This window comes from Delphinus delphis, chromosome 2 (genome assembly GCF_949987515.2).
Source record: "Delphinus delphis chromosome 2, mDelDel1.2, whole genome shotgun sequence".
NCBI classification, from domain to species: domain Eukaryota; kingdom Metazoa; phylum Chordata; class Mammalia; order Artiodactyla; family Delphinidae; genus Delphinus; species Delphinus delphis.
In genome coordinates this window covers 105,518,860-105,539,930 of record NC_082684.1, presented here as the reverse complement: position 1 = coordinate 105,539,930, position 21,071 = coordinate 105,518,860, and the positions used below count along the sequence as shown (strand labels likewise).

At 46.5% G+C, this 21,071-nt stretch overlaps 1 protein-coding gene across 4 annotated transcripts; it reads left to right on the top strand.

Annotated features, from left to right (window-relative positions):
* The first annotated feature begins 487 nt into the window (after positions 1 to 487).
* On the top strand, positions 488 to 20,809 carry LOC132420705 (zinc finger and SCAN domain-containing protein 2). 4 transcript variants are annotated; one of them, XM_060005375.1, is made up of 4 exons: positions 488 to 572; positions 2,620 to 3,132; positions 18,079 to 19,537; positions 20,092 to 20,809. In XM_060005375.1, exons 2-3 carry the CDS (start codon positions 2,730 to 2,732, stop codon positions 19,518 to 19,520), a joined length of 1,845 nt encoding a protein of 614 aa, XP_059861358.1. In that variant the 5' UTR covers positions 488 to 572; positions 2,620 to 2,729; the 3' UTR covers positions 19,521 to 19,537; positions 20,092 to 20,809. The 4 variants fall into 4 exon arrangements, with proteins under 4 accessions (XP_059861358.1, XP_059861355.1, XP_059861357.1 ...); XM_060005374.1 differs by adding an exon at positions 772 to 899 and having other exon boundaries at positions 504 to 572; positions 18,079 to 20,809; XM_060005372.1 differs by having other exon boundaries at positions 18,079 to 20,809.
* The last annotated feature ends 262 nt before the right edge of the window (positions 20,810 to 21,071 follow it).

The following is a 21,071-nucleotide window of genomic DNA, read 5'->3' as shown; positions in this document are numbered from 1 at the left end:
CTCGGCGGGAAGGGACTTCTCCCGAGCGGATTCCTTTCCTGCTCAAGGACTACTTTCGGCCGTCGAGGGGCCTGACAAAATTACTTGCCTCACAGTTCACGGCTGAAAGGGAGCGTCCATTCAACTTTCCCTTTTCATAGAGAACTATATGGAGGACTTAAAGAAGTGAAATGACCCATCCCAGGTCACAGCTCTGGCCCACACTGGGGTCCTGACTGCCAGTCGGCAGATTTTCCTTCCTCTGGCCCTACCGCACTGCACAGGGTATCAATCCCAAACTCTGCTCCGTGCCCCGCGGTCGGAGTCTGCTCGATGGACTACACCTCCCACAATGCCTTTGGCCCAGGCTCCCTCCCTCCGCCCGGCTGGGTCCGTATCCGCCAATAGGAAAGCAGAGTTTCCAGGTGCAGTTCTCGGTGGCCAATGAGCGCGGCGGAGGGCGGGCCTCTCCCGTCCATTGTTCTCGGTGCCCCTCGGGCTTGAGCCACCTTGACTCCGGAGGTGCCGGGCAGTGCTCGGGGGCGCTTTTGCGCGCGGAACGACAGCGGGATTGGCATCTGGTCTCTGGAGAGGTGAGCCCGGAGAGCCAGAGCTGGAGCCGCGCGGGCCGGGAGAGCAGCCCGAGGCAAGGGGATAACGGGCCTGGAGCCAGTGCGGGCAGCCCTGTTGGGGGAGGGGCGTCGGGGGCTCTGTCCCCGTCCCGCGGGCCCCCGCTACCCCGGTTTAGGCGCCCGGTTGGCTCAGCGACCGGACATGGACTCTTCTCCCTAGCGGTGAGCTCCGTGTACATCCAACCAGGGGCGCAGAGTTTAGACTGGAAGGCACAGTGGACGACATCCCGAGCAGCTCATTTTACAGATGGGGAAACTGAGCTTCAGAGGGGGCGTGGCTTGCCCCAGGTGAGACAGCAAATTAACTGACTAGGAACGGTTTTCCCGGGCTCCCAGTTAAGAGTTGTGTTATACCTGTGTTTCTTTGAGCCATTTGGTGAATACATATTGAGAGCTTCGGTGTTTCCACTAGCTTTTCTTTTTTGTTCTTTTTTTAAAAAGTTTTTCCTTCCCTGTTTTTTTTTGTGTGTGGGGGGGTTATCTGAGTCTACGATGTAGTGACGATTTTTAAAAATAACTTTTCATTGCCTTTTAGTCTTTATTTTAAATAATTTGTCATTTCATTGCTCTCAACATTTTGTAGAATTTCTGTCCAGGTTTTTTCTTTTCCTTGTGTATGTGTTCATTTTTAAAAGGAATTGGGGTCATACTGTGTCTATGGTTTTTTTGCCTTGCTGGTTTTGTTTTTATCCATTAATTTTCATATTATGAGGATTATTTTAAATAATTAATGATTAATAATTATTGTCAGCATAATTTTAAAATTTTAAAAAATACATAGAGCAGAGTGCACAAATCTTAAATTTCATATGTATGCTCTTATGCAACCATTGTTAAATCAAGATATAGAACATTTCCAGCTCCACTGAGCCCCTTCTCAGTAACGGTCCCTCAAAAGGTAGCCATTATTACATTAGCACAGTTTATTTAATTTTATTTATTTATTTGTTTGTTTATTTATTTTCGGCTGCGTTGGGTCTTTGTTGCTGTGCGCGGGCTTTCTCCAGTTGCTGCGAGCGGGGGCTACTTTTCGTTGCAGTGAGCGGGCTTCTCTTTGCGGTGGCATCTCTTGTTGGGGAGCATGGGCTCTAGGCGCGCGGGCTTAAGTAGTTGTGGCACACGGGCTCAGTAGTTGTGGCTCTCAGGCTCTAGACCGCAGGCTCAGTAGCTGTGGCGCACGGGCTTAGTTGCTCCGTGGCATGTGGGCTCTTCCCGGACCACGGCTCGAACCCGTGTCTCCTGCATTGGCAGGAGGATTCTCAACCAGGGAAGTCCCACATTAGCATAGTTTTTAATATATTTTACTGTATGAATGTGCCATAATTAACCATTCTCCTGCTGCTGGAATTTTAAGGTGTCAAGTTTTCTTTTTGCAATTAGAAACAATGTTATAGTTGTGTGTCCTTGCAAATAAATTTCTCTTTACAAAGATGGTTATTTTAAAAAATAAATTCCTGAGGGGCCAAGGCTGGATCTAAGAGTACAAACATTTTAAAACTTCATATTTTAAAATATGGTAATAATGCAGTTGAGGTATTTCCTTCCTTCCAGTGAGCGTCAAAGTGTCTTGACATCTGATCCTTTGCAAATCCTTGAGAGGTCCCCTTCAGATAAGAAGGATAGGTGTTATTATCTCTACTTATTAGGTGGTCAGTGAGGTTGTGTGACTGAGTTGTATGTTAGGTCAAGGTCACTCTGCAGCAAGTCTGAACTGACTTAGGGCAGGATAACTCAGTCCTGGGTTCTTGCGAGGACTTTGAATTTCTGTTACTCATGCTTTGGTCTTTTGGAAAGAAAAATACTCTATTTTTCGTGCTTGTGATTCTTCTTAACTTCTCTTGCCATAGAGATGTTTTCAGGAATAAGCCATTTTTCCTTTAAGAGGGACAGGAAACTTCTGTTGATTTGCGGATGTAAGAATCATTTGGTGGCCTGACCTGGGCTGCTGTGAGTTAGATTGTTTTAGGACAGTTTACTTATTGATTCTAGTTCTCTTTCTCATTCTTAGCCAGACTCCTTGTTGAAATTTGAGGAGGGTGCTGTCTTCTCAGAGAGCCTGGCTGGAGAAGACTGAAGGTCAAGGTTAGAAGCCTGAGTGATACCCCCAGAACGTGGATCATGGCCTCGGAGGTGCCGAGAGTAACCACTCCCCTGAGCCCCTTAGTCCGTGTCCCTCAAGAGGAAGATGACCAGGAGGAGGAGGTCGCCACCATGATCCTGGAAGACGACTCCTGGGTGCAGGAAGCTGTGCTGCAGGAGGATGGCCCTGAGTCGGAGCCCTTTCCCCAGAGCGCCGGCAAGGGCAGCCCCCATGAGGAGGTGGCCGGAGGGCCACAGGGTGCCCTTGGCCGTCTTCGAGAGCTCTGCCGGCGCTGGCTGAGGCCAGAGGTGCACACCAAGGAGCAAATGCTGACCGTGCTGCCAAGGGAAATTCAGGCCTGGCTGCAAGAGCATCGGCCCGAGAGCAGCGAGGAGGCGGTGGCCCTGGTGGAAGATTTGACCCAGACCCTTCGGGACAGTGGTGAGATGCAGAACCTCGTAGGGAGAGGGTGGGAGCAGCCCTCTGAGATGGAAGAGTGTGGTGTTTGCAGAGGAGGAGAAGGTGGTATCCAGGACTCAGTTCGGGTCAGCCCCATCCCTCTACTCTGTCTGCAGGTGATCAGCACATTGTCACCCCAAAATGCCCTGGTTGTGTGCAGTGACAGTTCCAGAATTTCGGTATAAGAGGGGCTTAGAGGACTATTCTCAGAGCCAGATTTACGTAGTTAGCACAGTTTTTTTGTGTGTAGTTGGAGCGGTTGGGAAGCTGATGGAGGTTATGGGGTGAGGGGCTGAAGACCCCCATAAACCACCCCTTGGCACTTTCACCCAGTTGTGCAATAAACTTCCAAATATTTAAGTTCCAGCAATTAGAAAAACCAAATCCTGTTTTAAAAAAGTGATTATTTTTGTGAAATCAAGGTGAATGACCAGCTAATAACTAGGGACTTATCTGTGGTATAAAGTCATCCCAGGCTCTTAAAAGAGTAATTCCAAACCTGAGCTTTTTGCAACAGTTAATATATTTGTCTCTTGTGTTATTAATACGTTGTGGGACCCATGCACGCCGTTCAACCACTCTGCCTCCATTCTGGTCTTCAGTTGTAAACTGGGCTGCCTTGCTTACCAGATATTTACTTCAGATCTACCTGTGCCCCTAGGACTGTTTCAGGACCCCCAGGAACCAATGGCTGCCTCTGTGGGAATGTTCAGGGAACGGAGTGGGGAGAGGAGAGGAGAGGTCAGAGAAGGCTTCACAGAGGATGTGGCACTTGAGCAGGAGTTGAGCTGGAGGGGGGTTTGGAAAGGCGCAGGGCAGGGGGAGGGTGTGGCATCCCAGTGGAGCTGAGGCTCAGAAGGGTGGACCGGTGTGGGATCGGTGGGATGACCATATAAGGAAGGCTGGCTGATTGGAGTGGAAAGTGTGTTTTTAGGAAGGGGTAGGAAATAGGGTCTGGGGGAAGGGTGGGTGAGGCTTAGACCAAATGTCTTTGGCCTCAGCAAATTCTAAACTAGGGCCCCAGGGGCATGGGAGGAAGCTGAACTTAGCAACAGGATGCAGGTTTGATTACAGGAGGGAGAGGCCAGAGTGAGGAGAGCAGCCAGGAAGCCGTCTGGATGCTGGATGGGCAGTGATAGGGGTGGGTCCAAGGTGGGGACTGCAGGGGAAGAGGAGGAGACTGGACGCATGTGAGAAAGAACTAATAGTAACCCTAGCCAGCACTGATGGATCCTTTTTGTGGGCCAGCCAGCGTGCCTAGCATCTGATATGCAAAACTCACGTAAACTCTCAGAGAGCCTGGCTGGAGAAGACTGAAGGTCAAGGTTAGAAGCCTGAGTGCTTCCCCCAAGAACGTGGATGATGGCCTCGGAGGTGCTGAGAGGAACCACTCCCCTGAGCCCCTTAGTCCAGGTCCCTCAAGAGGAAGATGACCAGGAGGAGGAGGTCGCCGCCATGATCCTGGAAGACGACTCCTGGGTGCAGGAAGCTGTGCTGCAGCTTGGAGACAAGCGGAATTATCATCACTGGGGAAGATAAGTGACTCCCTCAAGGTCGCGCAGCTAGTACGAGGCTGAACCAGGATGCCAGCTCAGGGGTCTGAGGACGTGGCTAATGTTCTTAAGCATTTCGTCACATCTGATGCAAAGTCATAGTTGCCGGTGGGATGTTGGAAAGAGGGGCTGCAGATGAGGAGTAAGACAAAGGTGACTAACTCAGAGGCATCTAGTCTAGAGGATTCAGAAGGCTGGAAAGGGAAGGTGGTTTGGGGACAGAGTTGTAACAATGCCCAGGGACTTGGGAGATGTGAGTATAAAGCTGTCCTTTGGAGAAAAGGGTGGTCATGGAGAGCCACCTGTGAGCCCAGGCCTTCACTGAGCACCTCACATGTCCATCTTGCTGATAATCCCGTGAGGTGGGTGGAACTGTCATTTTACAGATGAGGAAATGGAAGTTCAGCAAGGTCAAGCTCTTCCTTGAGGTCACACAGCTGGTTAGTGATGGAGCCAGCATTCAAACTCCAGTCTGTTTGCTTCCACGTGTGTTTGGTAGATCCCAGGTTTTATTTGAAGCAAAATACCTGATTTTCTTTGGCCCTGAAAAATAGCTTTTAATTTTACTCTTCCTACGTAAAAAAGAAAAAGCCTCTCATCCTGTTTAAAAACCTGTTTACTATGTAACGCATTTGTGATGAACCTCAGGCTCTTCAGTGAGATGCTAAAGAGAGGCCAGAGGGGTGGAAGGCTGAGGAGAAACCTCTGGGGTTACTGTTCAGTTGGGGAAGTCACAAAGCAGGGCGTCAAGTCTCATCAGGTGTCTCTGAGGCAATGACAGGCTCCCACTGTGACAGCCCTCCCCACCTGGCTTGCTGGAGGGGCTTTGTGCCTTTCATCTTTCACGGAACATCCCGGATGGGGAATGTCCCAGACTGAGTGGGCTTGTCAGTGCTCTCATTTCTGCCATTGAGATCGTCTTTGTTGGTTTTCATTTGTCTAACACATGCTCCTGACCTGCCTTATGATTACTCAGAGGAACCTCTTCAGTGATCTCCATCCCTTCTCAAACATTTACTCAACATAAGACCACTTGATCTCTAGTCTGTTTGTCTAGCTCGGGACCTTTGGTCACATTTACCCAGCACATTTTCAAGGCCTGGTTAGACAGTGGTTGTTTAATATTTGACTAGCAGGCACCTCTAGGTGTTCACAGTTAAAATATCTTAAAATTCCAGTTGAGATTGGACCTATATTAATAGTTTAAGTGGTAAAGCTCATCTCTCTTTGTGTTTCCCAAGGGCATTTTGATCCCCATACCCAGCCCTATTTCAGGCTCTTGGTATTTCACCTGAACTCTCGCAGCAGCCTCCAAAGGGGACCTGCCTTCAGCCTCTTTCCCCTGCATTGCTCCACTCCTACCTGAGTGATCGGGCACTCTCCTGCTTAAAAATCTTCTTGAGTTCCCCAGTGTCTCCAAATCAACCATGACCTCTTTGTCCTGCTCGCAGCCCGTGGCCCTGTGTGACCTGGCCCAGGTGCCCATGGCTGGTCCTCCTCTGATCCCCTTGCCACAGCTCTTGCTTCATTCAGACCAGATCTTGCTGTTTCTTGAACATAATCTGTATTTGCTGGCATTCACCTGTGCTCCTGAGTTTTGACTTGGAGTGGCCTTGTCCATCCCTGTGTGATAAAATCCTGGTCTTCCTTTGAGTGCACACCTTTGGAGACCTGCTCCATAAAGCTGTCCTTCCGGCCCCTGTTTCCTGTCCCCAGTTCCACCCGCCTGAGAGCATCTCTGATCACCTCTGCTAGAAGTCATCTCCCCCAGAACATATGGATTCTCCTCCTCTTTTGGCTTTGTATCGTATTCTGTCTTGTTTTCTATTTGTATGAATACTTATCTTATTTCTTCTAGGAACCTATAAAATCCCCAAAGTCAAGGAACCTATCTTTTTCTTAACCTTTTTCTTTTTTTTTTTTTTTAAGCTCTCACAGTACCCAGCACAGTGCCCTATACATAGTGGGGACCCAGTAAGTATTGTCGGGATGAGGAAATGAATCCTTCGAGCCTCCCTGCAGGTGTGGAGAAGCTCACCTGCTGGGTCCATGAAGGAGGCAGATAGCTGCTTCCTTCCAGGCTTATCTGCCTCTCCTTGAGAAAGCCAAGCTAAGGTTTGTTTTAAAACAAAATGGGGTCGGGACTTCCCTGGCGGTCCAGTGGTTGGGACTTCGCCTTCCAATGCAGGGGGTGCAGGTTCAGTCCCTGGTTGGGGAGCTAAGATCCCACATGCCTCGTGGCCAAAAAACCAAAACATAAAACAGGAGCGATACTGTAACAAATTCAAAGACTTTAAAAATGGTCCATATCAAAAATATCGTAAAAAAAAAAAAAAAAGGTCAAGCCCAAAGTTGGCAGAACGTAGCCAGGTATATTTCCAAATCTAGAAAGGGAGACTAGGTAGGACTGCAGCTTAGACCTGGGAGAATTCTTAGGCTGGTAGGCAAGTCAAGCAGCTTAGTCCAGCAAGAGAGCACCTACTCTTAGGTTTTCATTCTTGGAAGCTCTGTATTAATCCTTTGTTTATATTCAGCAAACTCAGTGAATATTATCATATTTATGCTGTTAACCAAGATGTTTATAAACATAGAGAACATGTTTCTGAGTATGGAGGTGGGTACTATTGCCATTTCTCAGATTCCAGAGGCTCAAGGATATCTCCCTTCATGGCCTGAGAATAAACCAGTAGGTGGCCTTTTTCACCTGTTGTTATCCAGCCAAACTGGTAGGAGTAGTCCATGGGACTGGCAGCATTTACTTGAAGGGACAAGCTTTGGATTTGGAAACCTAAGGTATGGTGAATCCACACCCCAGGGAGGACAGTTGCCTGGAGGTCTCTTGCACCGGGGAGCTGGTCTTGGATGTGGCCACCAGCGCACAAATGCCAGAGAAAATGAAACTGTTGTGGGCTGGACGTGGAAGCCGCAGTAGGGCATCACTGGTCCTGTGGAGACCATCCATCCAGTGATGTGCTCTTTCTTTTTATTTTTTAAAAAATAAATTTATTTATTTGTTTTTGGCTGTGTTGGTTCTTCGTTGCTGTGTATGGAGTTTCCCTAGTTGCGGCGAGCAGGGGCTACTCTTCGTTGCGGTGCATGAGCTCTAGGCGCGCAGGCTTCAGTAGGTGTGGCTTGCAGGCTCTAGAGCGCAGGCTCAGTAGTTGTGGCACACGGGCTTAGTTGCTCCGCGGCATGTGGGATCTTCCCGGACCAGGGCTCGAACCCGTGTCCCCTGTGTTGGCAGGCAGATTCTTAACCACTGCACCACCAGGGAAGTCCTGTGCTCTTTCTTTTTAGATGAGATTGGCCCACATGGTTCACGCCTGGCAGCTGTGTTTTTAGCCTGTTTCACAGGCCTGTTGAAAGACCATTTATGAAAAGCACTAGTTACCTGTGTTTCTGGTTACAAATTACTGATGTAAAACCCAATACACTTCCTTTTTTTTCTGGTGACTTGGAGAATGAGAACCCCAATTTTCCAGGGCAATCTTGAGTATTTGTCCTTGTAAAGCATCAAAATGTCTCAAATTCCAATAGCTGGCAGCCAAACCATACCTCTCAGAATGTCTCACATCGGTCTGTAAGAGGCCTGGGCCCTGGGGCCAGAAGTCGTTTCTCAAATTGTATGGCCTCATTTTCGGTTCAGAAAGTATAGTCACTAGAGTTGAGACAGCTTGTCCTTGAACTGTTCTCTAATTGCTCTACCCACCCTCATCTCACTTTCTGTATGAAGTAAGCGGAAAAATACCTTTAGAGCCCGGAGACCAGTGGACTCATGCCGCAGCAGCCTCCCCAAGATAACCCCAGACCAGTGTGGTTGCAGCATCAGGCTGAAAGGGGAAATGCTCCTCTCCTAACAGATTCTTTTTTTTTTTTTTTTTTTTTTTGGCTGAATAGCACGGCTTGCAGGATCTTAGTTACCCGACCAGGGATCGAACCCAAGCCCCCTGCAGTGGAAGCTCGGAGTCTTAACCACTGGACCGCCAGGGAAGTCCCTAACAGATTCATTTTATCTCATAGAAGCCCCACCACCCGAAAAAGAAACTGCTGCCATCAGAGGGGAGCAAAGGGGAAATTATGGGGCTCAAAATTGATAGATTCGTGACATATAAATCCTCTGACCATTAGTGTGGGGTCCCTGTGCCATCAGCATCATCTGGAAGTGTGTTAAAAATGAAATCCCCGGGCCTCCCTTCAGACCTACTGAACCGGAAACTCTGGGGGCGGTGTCCAGCACGTGGGTTTAACAAGCCCTCCAGGTGATCCTGATTCAGCCACCAGTTTGAGAACCACTGTGCTAGGCCTATGGTTCTCAGACTTCTCATTGGGGTCCTGGAACCCACTCCAGGGATTCTGATTTTCTGATTTAGTTGGCATGGGGGTGTGGCCCAGGCAAGGGAGTTTTGAAAGCTTCCCAGGTGGTTCTAAGATGCAGTGAAGTTTAAAAACCACTGCTCTAGAGCCTTGTTACTCAGAATGTGGTCCATGCACCAAAAACATAGGTGTCACCTGGGAGCTTGCTAGAAGGGCATACCTCAGTCTCAGCCCAGCCCCACTGAAGCAGAATCTGCATTCACCAAGATCTCCAGGTGATTTCACATGCACTGTGAAGTTCGAGAAGCACTCCTCTAGACTAGTCAGGAATGGAGATTATCAACTTCAAACCTACTCTTGTCCAACAGGTGAGCTGAGAGTCACAGCTGACCTCTCCAGCCATCCTCTGCATCACATCTGGCTTTTGGTGGGCACAGGCAGCAGCTTACCTATCTTGAGCTTGCTGGCCCAGCAAAAATGCTCCCTTGGTGACAGCAAATGAACAAATACTTTCATGTTTGTTAATAAGGGGAGTGAAGAGCGGTGCAGGGTTGTAAAGGTATATGTCTTTTTAAAGCCACAATTCTCAGTTTCAAGACAAAAACACTTTCAGTTCACTTAAATATTTGAAGTGTATACCATACAGAACTCTCAGAGAGATGTAACATTAACATATAACCGTAACTGTTTGGCAATCATTCATTTAAACCAATAACATCTCCTTGCTGTTTTGACCAGCGCTTTGTCTTTCAGGCAGTCAGAGTTCAGGGGGAACAACGGTCTCAGTCACTCAGGCGCTATCAGGTTCCCGCCAGTCTTGCCAGGGCAGCGCCCCGATAGGGAGAGCCCCACTTGGGCATCAGCTGTATCAGAATTACAGACCCACTTCTGCATTTTAGACCAGTGGCTCTGACCATGGTGTTGAGACACAGCGGTATGTCACAATCAGGGGGGAAGGACCTTACAAGAATTCTGAGCTTAACACACATTAAAGCACCAAAGTTTGTGACCAGTTATGTCATTGTTATAGATAAATTACAGCAAATTCAGGCTTATCCCCATATTGACAGCAATTTTCCTTACACTTATTCTGGTACGCTTTGTAGCATGGGAGAGAAAGCAGAGGCCTCTGACCAGGCAGGAGGACACACGTGGCCCAGTTCAAGGACAAGCATTCCATGGGAATGTGCTGTGCATGTGAGTCTAGAGCCCATGTCAAGGGCAGGAAAATACAAGATCCATTGATTTAGACCGAGCTGCAATTGTCTAGTAACCAATAAGGGCCCTATGGCAATTCAGGAATCATTCAGTGGATGGACCGTTCAGTGGATGGTGTTTGGACAGTGTTCTGACCCTTTGAAAAAACTAAAACTGGATCTCTACTTCACAAGTTACACAGAAATCAATTCCAGATGAGTTATAGATCTATACTGTAAAAGATCTGGAATCAGCTATAGGAGAGGATTTTTGTAATCTTGCAGTGGGGTGGGACTTCTTAATCTTAAACAAGACAGAAATCGTCAAAGCTAAATTGAACTCATGGAAACAGAAAAAGTCTTTTATGTTAAAAAGATACTGTGGACACTTCCCTGGCGGCGCAGTGGTTAAGAATCCACCTGCCAATGCAGGGGACACGGGTTCGAGCCCTGGTCCGGGAAGATCCCACATGCTGCGGAGCAACTAAGCCCGTGTGCCACAACTACTGAGCCTGCGCTCTAGAGCCCGTGAGCCACAACTACTGAGACCGCATGCTACAACTACTGAAGCCCGCATGCCTAGAGCCAGTGCTCCACAACAAGAGAAGCCACCACAATGAGAAGCTTGAACACCGCAACGAAGAGTAGCCCCTGCTCGCCGCAACTAGAGAAAGCATGTGTGCAGCAACGAAGACCCAACACAGCCAAAAATAAATAAGATACTATGAACAAAGTTCAACGAAAATGCACAGACTGGGAGGAAATATCTGTAACAAAGTCTGCAGTGTAGCAGATAAGAGTCAAAATCTTGCTCTGTAAGAGCATCTACAATTCATAAGAAATTGTCAACCCAGTAGAATAGAAGGTAAAAGATATGGTCCGGCAATTTAGAAATGAATAAAAACAAATTATATCCATATGAAAAGATGTTCAACCTTACAAATTACCAGGGAAATACCCATTAAAGCAAGATACTCTTCTTTTGCCTGTTAGGCCATCAGAAATTGAATAGTGTTTCTAAGAATTCTCTGCCTTTTTGAGCATTAACTTCATCTTTTAAAATTAATTCCAGAATTTTTCTAGTAAGGTATCAACTATTTTAAATTTGCTAAGAGTACATAAAATGATATATAAGGGCCATAAATTCTTTTTTCTTGTTATGGTGGTAAAATATATAACATAAGATTACCATTTTAACCATTTCTAGGTGTACAGTTCAGTGGCATTAAGTACATTGACATTGTTGTGCAGCCGTCACCACCATCCATCTCCAGAAATTTTTCCTCTTCCCAAACTGAGACTCTATACCCATTAACAGTAACTCCGGGCTTTCCTGGTGGCACAGTGGTTAAGAATCTGCCTGCCAATGCAGGGGACACGGGTTCAATTCCTGGTCCAGGAAGATCCCACATGCCGCAGCGCAGCTAAGCCCGTATGCCACAACTGTTGAGGCCCGCGTGCCTAGAGCCCATGCTCCGCGACAGAAGAAGCCACCGCAATGAGAAGCCCACGCACCGCAACAAAGAGCCCCTGCTCACTGCAACTAGAGAAAGCCCACGCGCAGCAACGAAGACCCAACGCAGCCAAAAATAACTAAATAACTAAATAAAATCTATTTAAAAAAAAAAAAACACTAACTCCCCTTCTCTCCCCACAACCCCTGGCAACCACCATTCTGATTTCTGTCTCTATGAATTTGCTCTAGTAGTTTCGGGGGAGATCAAAACATTTAGCAAATGAGACCCCTTCTTTCCTGTTTCCTTAATGCCTGACTCATCTCTGAGTTTTCTCTACTGGAGATCTGGCCGTCCAACCGCTTGCTCACAAGCCTGCTTCCTCAGAAGCCTGCCTCCCTGTATCCAGTCTCATCCACAAAATATGCTCATTTTGAAATAGCAAACACTCTTTCTACTGGTGAAGTTCCTTTTTAAAGAAAATTCCCAGCTCCTACCATCTCATCCCATCTCTACCCATTAATATGTTGATGATATTCCCCTTTTATCTGACCACATCAGCTTCTGAGTTTTCACTTTCTTAATTGACCACCCACAAAAAAAGAGAATTGCCCACAGTTGAATGTACTCTATACTCTTGATTTCACCAGTGTCACCTTTTCTTGAGGAGGAGCTTGGGAGGAACCAGGATCCCTCATCCTTCCCAGCTCAGTGATTTTTTTTTCCCATTTGGAGGCCCTTGTTAAGTCAGATCGCCCGAAGGGTGCTCTTTTCTGTCCTTTAGAAAGGCTCCCGTGCCTCTGTGTTATCAGAGACCAACCTTAAAAGAACTCTCAACCTTCCTTTGGCCTTCCCTGGAGTATAACAGTCTTGAATCTTTGCGTAAAGGAGGATAGGACTGGTCCTTAAGCAGCAGACAGTGAGGGGCTTATTGGGTCAGGATTCTGCTCAGATGGGCCTCTGCAGTGAGGTGGCAGAGGAAGATAATCACACAAATTAAGCATCATGTCTAAAGGCTCCCACATTATAAAGGAGTTCTCTCATATTCTTGTCTAATAGTTCAGTACTAATTTTTTTCCCTTTAAATCTTTGATCTATTTGAGATCTGTCCTAGTATGGGTCCAACTGAAATTTTTCCATTTGACTTAACTGATTGTTCCCAGCATCATGAATGCTGGTGTCTTTTGGATGTGGTGTCTTTTCTCCATGGATTGGAGAGGCTACCCTTATATTCAACATATGTTAAATTCCCATGGTCATAGAGATGATTTTTTTCTGTTCCACTGGTCTGTCTATTCACGAGCCACCTGAATTAAGTTCTGAATTCACATGTATTAAATTCTGAACTCACATGTCTACTGAGTCTATTTCTGGAGGTTTGGTTTTGTTTCATTGGTCTGATTGTCTATTAATGTTTTAATTACAGTAAGTCCCCTACATACAAACAAGTTCTGTTCCGAGAGCATGTGCGTAAGTCCAGTTTGTTCATTAAGTCCAACAAAGTTAGCCTAGGTACCCAACTAACACAATCGGCTATGTGGTATTGTACTGTAACAGGTTTATAATACTTTTCACACAAATAATACATAACAAACAAACACAAAAAATAAAACATTTTTAGTTTGAAAGTACAGTACCTTGAAAAGTACAGTAGTAGAGTACAACAGCTGGCATCCAGGGGCACGTTCATGTCTTTGAAAGTTCGTAACTTGAAGGTTCGTATGTAGGGGACTTACTGTATTGAGATTTTATGTTTTAACATTTGACAGAGATAGTTGCTCCCTGCCTTACTCCCCTCATTTCAGTCAGTAATCTTATCTACAATAATGTTTATTTTTGTACTGTTAAAGACTCTTATACTTCAGTTACATGATTTGCCAGTTTTAAATGATAACCTTTGGACGCCCAGGTATACAGATGAGGCAGTTAATGAATATATCCTATATCCCAGTTTCTTCCCCACAACCCCAATTTTGGTTAGCATGTCATTTCTACATGTCTCTGTAACATTGACATTCTCTTTTTTCCCTCTAATTGCCACAGTAGTTTTAGACGTTGTTCTAAAGTTAAATGTATCTGTTCAGCCCCAGTCCTTTTGCTCTAGCATTGCCTTTGTCTCGTGGTTGACCGAAATTCATCTCCCAATAGTTTCCTCAAGAAGGGTCATAGGAGCAGTATTCTGTGAACTTGTGTATATTCAAAGCTGTTGGCCTGTAAACTTTATGCTTGAAGGACAGTTTTGTTGAACGTAAAATCCTTCACATCCGTTTTCTTTGCTTGCATGTCTTGTAGCTCTTGCTGTATGATCTGCAGGGATTGAATGTTTCCGGAGAGAAATTTGAGACTGGTTGATTTTCTTCCCCCATATAAGTGATTCGATCTTTTTACCTTGTTGTCCCCTGTCTCATTAGTAACCACCCTGGGTTAGTTTTCCTTGGCACACAGTGTTCCTCTGTCTTTTTTTTTTTTAAATGTATTTAATTTTTTGACCATGGGGTACATGGGATCTTAGTTCCCCGACCAGAGATCGAACCTGTGCCCCCTGCATTGGAAGTGCAGAGCTTTAACCACTGGACTGCCAGGGAAGTCCCATCAAGGGTTCTTCTATCTTTATAGATTATACTTGAAGGATTTGTTCTATTCCTTTGGCTTAGTTTCCTTTTTTGAGAACTCTAGTTACATATTTATTGATTCTCCTTTTATCTCACTTTGGTTTCTGTCATTCTCTTTAATCTTTTTTTTGAACTTTTTTTTTTTTATACAGCAGGTTCTTATTAGTTATCTATTTTATACATATCAGTGTATACATGTCAATCCCAATCACCCAATTCATCCCACCACCACCACCCCGCTTTCCCCCTTGGTCTTTAATCTTTCTAACTTCTTTCTTTGTTTCCATCTCACTTCAAATCTCCCTTTCCCTTCCTGTGCTTTCCAAGGTGCCTATTTTCCGTTGAGTTCCTCCCCGTTTTGTCTTCATTTCTCTGGATTTTTTTCCCTTCTTCCCAGATCACATTTCCTCTCTTCCTGTTGTCTCTTCTCAACTTCTACTTTGTGGTCTTCCTTCACAGAGGCGGTTGCTTCACTTAACATTTTTTAGGGATGAAAAATGGTCATTTTTCTCAATAACAATAATTCCTGTGATTCACTTGGGAGAGTCAAGGCTCTCTCCGCTGCTTTACAGAAACAGAAAGCTTCCTGCACACACAGCTCATCTGTGTGATTCTGTATAATTGTAGCCTCACCTCCCTTGCTTCTCTGAACCAAAGAAGCCAGCCCTGCTCACCCCAGTTCCCAAATGTACCGATGTACTTGAGGGTGAGTCCCTGACCCTCAGGAGGAAGTGATTTTCTGCCTGAGCTTTTTGAGACACTGCCCCCAAGAGCGCCCACCTCCTGCTTTCCATGCTTGTTCTCTTCACGTTTTCCCTCCTTGGCTTCTGCCCGGTCTCTGCTGTTTTTGGAAGCCCTTACATGTATTTTGTTGTCTGCAAATTGATCTCCCTCCTGATCTCACTGAAAATGAAGTCTGAGTTTTTGTTTTTCCTGTTGCTTCTGAGCTCAGCCTGGAACATACCAGTTCTGATTTTAGGGCAATGAAAAACCTTATTAACTACTGTCCCTATTTGGAAGAGAACAACTACAAAGGTCATCACGAAAGGGTTTTGGGTCATGTTAGCTTGAAGAAAATGAATCAGGGCCTCAGCCTGGAGGTTCTTATAGAAGAGATGATAGCAGAGCTCTGTGATAGAAACTTGCAAAAGAGCAGTCTTGCAGGATGTTGAGGAAGCACAGAATTTCTGGCCCTAGCCAGGCAGGAGCTTGCATGGTGCCCCTCATTCCTGTATCCATCCCCTGGAGATCTGGGGGAGGGGGTCCCAAGGGCAATTATAGGAGTCCACAGATTACCAGCAGCATGTATGTCAGTGTGAGCATGAAATGTAATTATATGCTTAATTGCAAGTTTAAGTAGATCTTATTTTGACTAAAGACATGAGTGGAACCTAGGTTCAACCTGAGAGATGTAGGCCACATTGTATCATGTTCATATACGGAAATTTACATTAACTTGTAGAGACTAATAATCACTGAATTGAGCATCTAACCTTAAACAGTTTATCAGCATTAACAGTGGAAATGTCACTAGGACTTTGTGTAATTATTTTGCTAATTGTCTTCCTTGCTATGAATGGAACTACTTTCTTATGAGGTCTGATGTGTGATGTTAGGTCTTAGTAATAATCAGGCTATCACCTTTATCAGTAAAAGCATTGACTGACTTCTGTATACTCTATAGAATTTTTAAAAAGGGTTGAAGATACCTTACAGAAATAGAGCACAAAGAAATTATAGTAAAGAAGAAAATATTGGGAAGGAAAAAATGAAAGAACACAAGTTGCATGCTGTAAAAACATCCAGTATTCCTGCTCTGGGCTTTTGGCTCCAAGCTTCCAAGCAGGCAAGGCAGAGAGGGAGCCACAGTCAGGGGCGTGAGGCAGACACAGATCACTCAGAAGAGAAGCTCCTTTTGATACTTCCATCAGAGAGAAATTTCCTCCTCTGGCCGATCGAGAGGATATTGTGTGGTATAAACAATGTCGTCAACAACTTCCTGGCAGCATTAATGTTCCTGACAGCTGCTGACTTAAAAAAATGCACAATGTGAGAGTTGAGGGTTAAGTTTTATTTGGGAGAAAATGAGAACTATAACTCGGGAGACAGCATCTCAGGTAGCTCTGAGAAACTGCTCCAAAGACGTAATGGGGGAGGTCAGTATATATGTGATTTTGGTGAAGGGGGAGTATACACAATCAAGCACATATTTTTTTGCAGAAGGTTTCTGCTAGTCTCGTGAAGGTTACTGCTAATCCCGAGGAGCAGACGTCACCATGAAGGAATTGAGTGCTTTTCTAGATACGAGGAGATGCAAGAATTGGGCTCATAAAATGGTCTCCTGAAAATATTAACTATCTGAAGACCTGTTCTGCCAGTTTTTCCCAGAGCATGGAGGGCCTCATTTCTGCTCTCCACCCTGAACTCCTTTCAGGGGGAGTTGAAAGTCAGCAGCTGCAGCAGCATGTGATTTAGTCCTTGTAGAGGTAGATGGCAAGTGCCAGTTTGTAGCTGACACAGCCATTAATTTCTTTCTTTCTTTTTTTTTAATATTGATTAACAATGTAATGTTAGTTGATAGAAGTTCATTTCTTTTTAATTTTTTACTTTTTGGCTGTGCTGTGCAGCATGTGGGATCTTAGTTCCCTGACCAGGGATCGAACCCGTGCCCCCTGCAGTGGCAGCACGGACTCTTAAGCACTGAACCACCAGGGAAGTCTGTGATTAATTTCTAATGACCCTTCTTAGAGTGTTCATCAGTGTCAGCCAGAGTCATTAAACCAACACACAGTTCAGTGAACACAGTTCTGCCAGTGTCAGAGCAGTGTGATCCAGGCCCACAGCTCTGCTGGCTTAATCCTGGGATAGACTTTAGAGTCTCTCATTTGAGGAAGGGAATGCATGTTCTTCCAGCAGTCCTCCCTCATGATTTGTTTCACCCAAATGTTTGATAAGTATTGGGCAGTAGTTTGGCAAGTTTCTGGAAGGTAGATATTTTGTATTACCGATAGGAGATCTATCTGTAGACTCTCACTGCAGGTAAATTTGAGGGCTCTTTTTTTTTTTTTTTTTTTTTTGGCTGCGTAGCATGTGGGATCTTAGTTCCCTGACCAGGGATCAAACCCGTGCCCCTATAGTGGAAGTGCAGAGTCCTAACCACTGGACCGCCAAGGAAGTCCCCAAATTTGAGGGCTCTTTTAACTGCCCACTTACTTGTTTCCAGTCATGTGTATAGACACATAGAGTCCTTGTTGCTGGTGCCCTGTCATCTTGTCTGTATCTTACTTAAATGCCAACTAATAAGACTATAAGCATCAGACATTTTAATGCACAGAATTATTATATAAGCTCCATTTGAAAGGAGACTGAGCTTTAGGGGAATATCTGTGGTACCAATAAGAAACTCATTCATTCATTCATCAAATTTAATAGAGCACCTACTAAGCATTGAGCACCATGGTGAGTATTGGGGACTGTGTACCCTGTTGCTTTCCTTTGATCAGGAATTTGAAAATTCCCACCTGATCTCATTTCTCAGTGGAGAAACAGGTAGAGACCTGAAACCCACATCTTTAAGACTTAGAAATTCTGGGTGATCACCATAAAGATATGAGACCTGGCAACTGGATAACCAGTTAGAAGGAAATAAACCTGTCTTTTTTTTTTTAAGTTTTGAGGGTTCTCTAGCTTTTTTATTTTCACTCGAAGTTTAATTCATTTTAAATTTCCCCTTTGGTTTTCTTTTCTCATCATTACAGGAAATTGAGTACAAATTGTACAATTTTCTTCATTGTTTCAGATTTTGAGATCCAGAGTGAAAATGGGGAGAACTCTAACCAAGACATATTTGAGGATGTTGAATCACATGAAATGTTCTCTGAAATGCCTGAAGGGGAAGGCATTCCACAATCTGACTGGGAAAGTGACTTGGAGAGAGACTGCAGCTCCCGGGGGCCCCGGGGAAACACCCCGGGGAAGGACCATGGGGAGGTGCCACCCCAGAGCAGAGAAGTTGGACAGCTCATAGGCCTTCAGGGCACCTACCTGGGTGAGAAGCCCTATGAGTGTCCCCAGTGTGGGAAAACCTTCAGCCGGAAATCCCACCTCATCACGCACGAGCGGACCCACACAGGAGAGAAATACTACAAATGCGATGAGTGCGGAAAAAGCTTTAGTGATGGTTCCAACTTCAGTAGACACCAAACTACTCACACCGGGGAGAAACCTTATAAGTGCAGGGACTGTGGGAAAAGCTTCAGCCGGAGTGCAAACCTCATAACCCACCAGAGGATCCACACGGGAGAGAAACCCTTCCAGTGTGCTGAGTGCGGCAAGAGTTTCAGCAGGAGCCCCAACCTCATCGCCCATCAGCGGACTCACACGGGGGAGAAACCGTACTCGTGCCCCGAGTGTGGCAAGAGCTTTGGAAACCGGTCCAGCCTGAACACGCATCAGGGGATCCACACGGGAGAGAAGCCCTACGAATGTAAAGAATGCGGCGAAAGCTTTAGTTACAACTCCAACCTCATCAGGCACCAGAGGATCCACACAGGAGAGAAGCCGTACAAGTGCCCCGACTGCGGGCAGAGGTTCAGCCAGAGCTCGGCCCTCATCACCCACCGGAGAACTCACACGGGAGAAAAACCTTATCAGTGCAGCGAGTGCGGGAAGAGCTTCAGCCGCAGCTCCAACCTGGCCACGCACCGGAGGACCCACCTGGTGGAGAAGCCCTACAAGTGCGGGGAGTGCGGGAAGACCTTCAGCCAGAGCTCCAGCCTGATTGCACACCAGGGGATGCACACGGGCGAGAAGCCCTACGAGTGCCTGACATGTGGGGAGAGCTTCAGCTGGAGCTCCAACCTCATCAAGCACCAGAGAATCCACACGGGTGAGAAGCCCTACAAATGCAATGAGTGTGGGAAAGGCTTCAGCCAGCGCTCCCAGCTGGTGGTGCACCAGAGGACCCACACGGGTGAGAAGCCCTACAAATGCCTCATGTGCGGCAAGAGCTTCAGCCGGGGCTCCATCCTGGTCATGCATCAGAGAGCCCATCTGGGAGATAAGCCATACAGGTGTCCCGAGTGCGGGAAAGGCTTTAGCTGGAATTCAGTCCTCATCATACACCAGCGAATACACACCGGGGAGAAGCCCTACAAATGCCCCGAGTGCGGCAAAGGCTTCAGCAACAGCTCCAATTTTATCACACATCAGAGAACTCACATGAGGGAGAAACTTTACTGAAGGGGCAGAGAGGGAAGGTGAGGGACTGGCCCAGGAGGGCACTTGCCACGCTGCCCCCAGACAGGGATGTGTCTGTAGAAGAGCCATTCTTCCTAAAGGCTTGTTGGGGATCTTTGCCAGAATCTTACCCCTGCTCACCCTCATTTCTAGGATCCCATCATCTTAGTGGTCAGAGTCAAACCCCGAGAACAGAGCGTAGGAATGGAAGGTCGGAAAGCTGGGGCTTTTTCTGTCACGTTTCTCGACTTGATTGGCTCCTTCTCTCTCCATCCTCTGTGCCCCAGTTTCCTCTTCGGTAGAACAGGGGGGATATTTCTCTGTGTGGAACGGAAGACAGCATGGCCCACATTTTAGAGAAATACCAGAAACCTGTTGGTGTTGTCTGGTCGTTCTGCTGCCAGTTGTTGGGCTAAGGTGCCTTCACCCGAGCTGCTAGCATCCCAGGGCCCCTGCCGTGGCAGAACTGGCCCTTCCTGCCTTTGTGTCCTGGGGTTTGATTTCGGGTCAAGGTGGAGGGGCTTCTCCCATTCTGAGTCATCCGCATGAAGCTAAAGCCCTTTTCTCGTTCTAGAAAGTGTCAGGAACACCGGAACACGAGGGAGTCTGGCCCAGAACCAGTGTCCCAGTACCTTCCCATTGATAGGAGTTGCCCGGGGCCTGCCAGGGAAGGCATAAATGGAGGAGATGTATGTGTTTGCTCTTGTCTCTGCTTACTGTCCTGGGGTAAGTCGGCTGTGGGTCGGTGGGGACACATTTATTCTTGCAGGGTTTTAGTTTTTGAGTGTGAGGTGAAGTCAGAGCCGCCAGCTGCCTCCCCCTGGTGGATGGTATTTCTGTCTTCTTCAGGGTGAAACAGTCCTGCACTCTGCAGGGTTGCCTTGTGTCTCTACCCCCCAGATACATGGCCCTGTAATCATCACTCTGTGCACTTGTCGTTTTTATCTTATATATGCAGATCTAGAATTCTGTCTGGTAGCTTTTGTATACAAAGAACGTTATTTTTAAGGAAGTGTTGATTTTGAGGACACATCACCTGTACCCTGGAGAGATTTGGGCTTGAATCAAGAGTTGTCCTACAGATGTCGCCCTTGATCTTGGGATGCTACCAGGGCTTTGTTCTTGGGTCCTTGAGCTATGAAACAGTAAAGACAGGATGATAGCAGGTGAAGGGCTTTGTTAGGAGGGAAGAGGAGGGTAAATAGGCTTTTCTCTCCTACACGTAGGGCCTGCCTTCAGAACGCACCTTGGTTCTTACAGGGTGGATGCTCCAAATTGCCTAATAAAGTACAGTCCCACTCTTTTCCTGAGTCTGTCTTTTCACATGTGTTAAAAACCCGAACTTGACAAACCCATACCTCACTTCCCCACCCAACTCACCTCCTGCCCCAGGCTGGAAGTGGTCCAAGACCTTTAGGGGGAAAGAAATCACTTGCTTCAAAGAGCACACCTTTGGGTGAACCTAGTCCTGTGTGCTTGACCAGTGCACCCACCTCTCCACTGCTCTTTGCTATCTCTGCATCCAGTCTGTCAGCCAACACTTGGAGAGGCAGC

Excerpts from the sequence above, each read along its gene's own strand:
- LOC132420705 (XM_060005375.1), top strand. The coding sequence starts at position 2,730 with ATGGCCTCGGAGGTGCCGAGAGTAACCACTCCCCTGAGCCCCTTAGTC. Across the intron at positions 3,133-18,078 it reads CCAGACCCTTCGGGACAGTG|ATTTTGAGATCCAGAGTGAA; the intron begins GTGAGATGCAGA and ends TCATTGTTTCAG.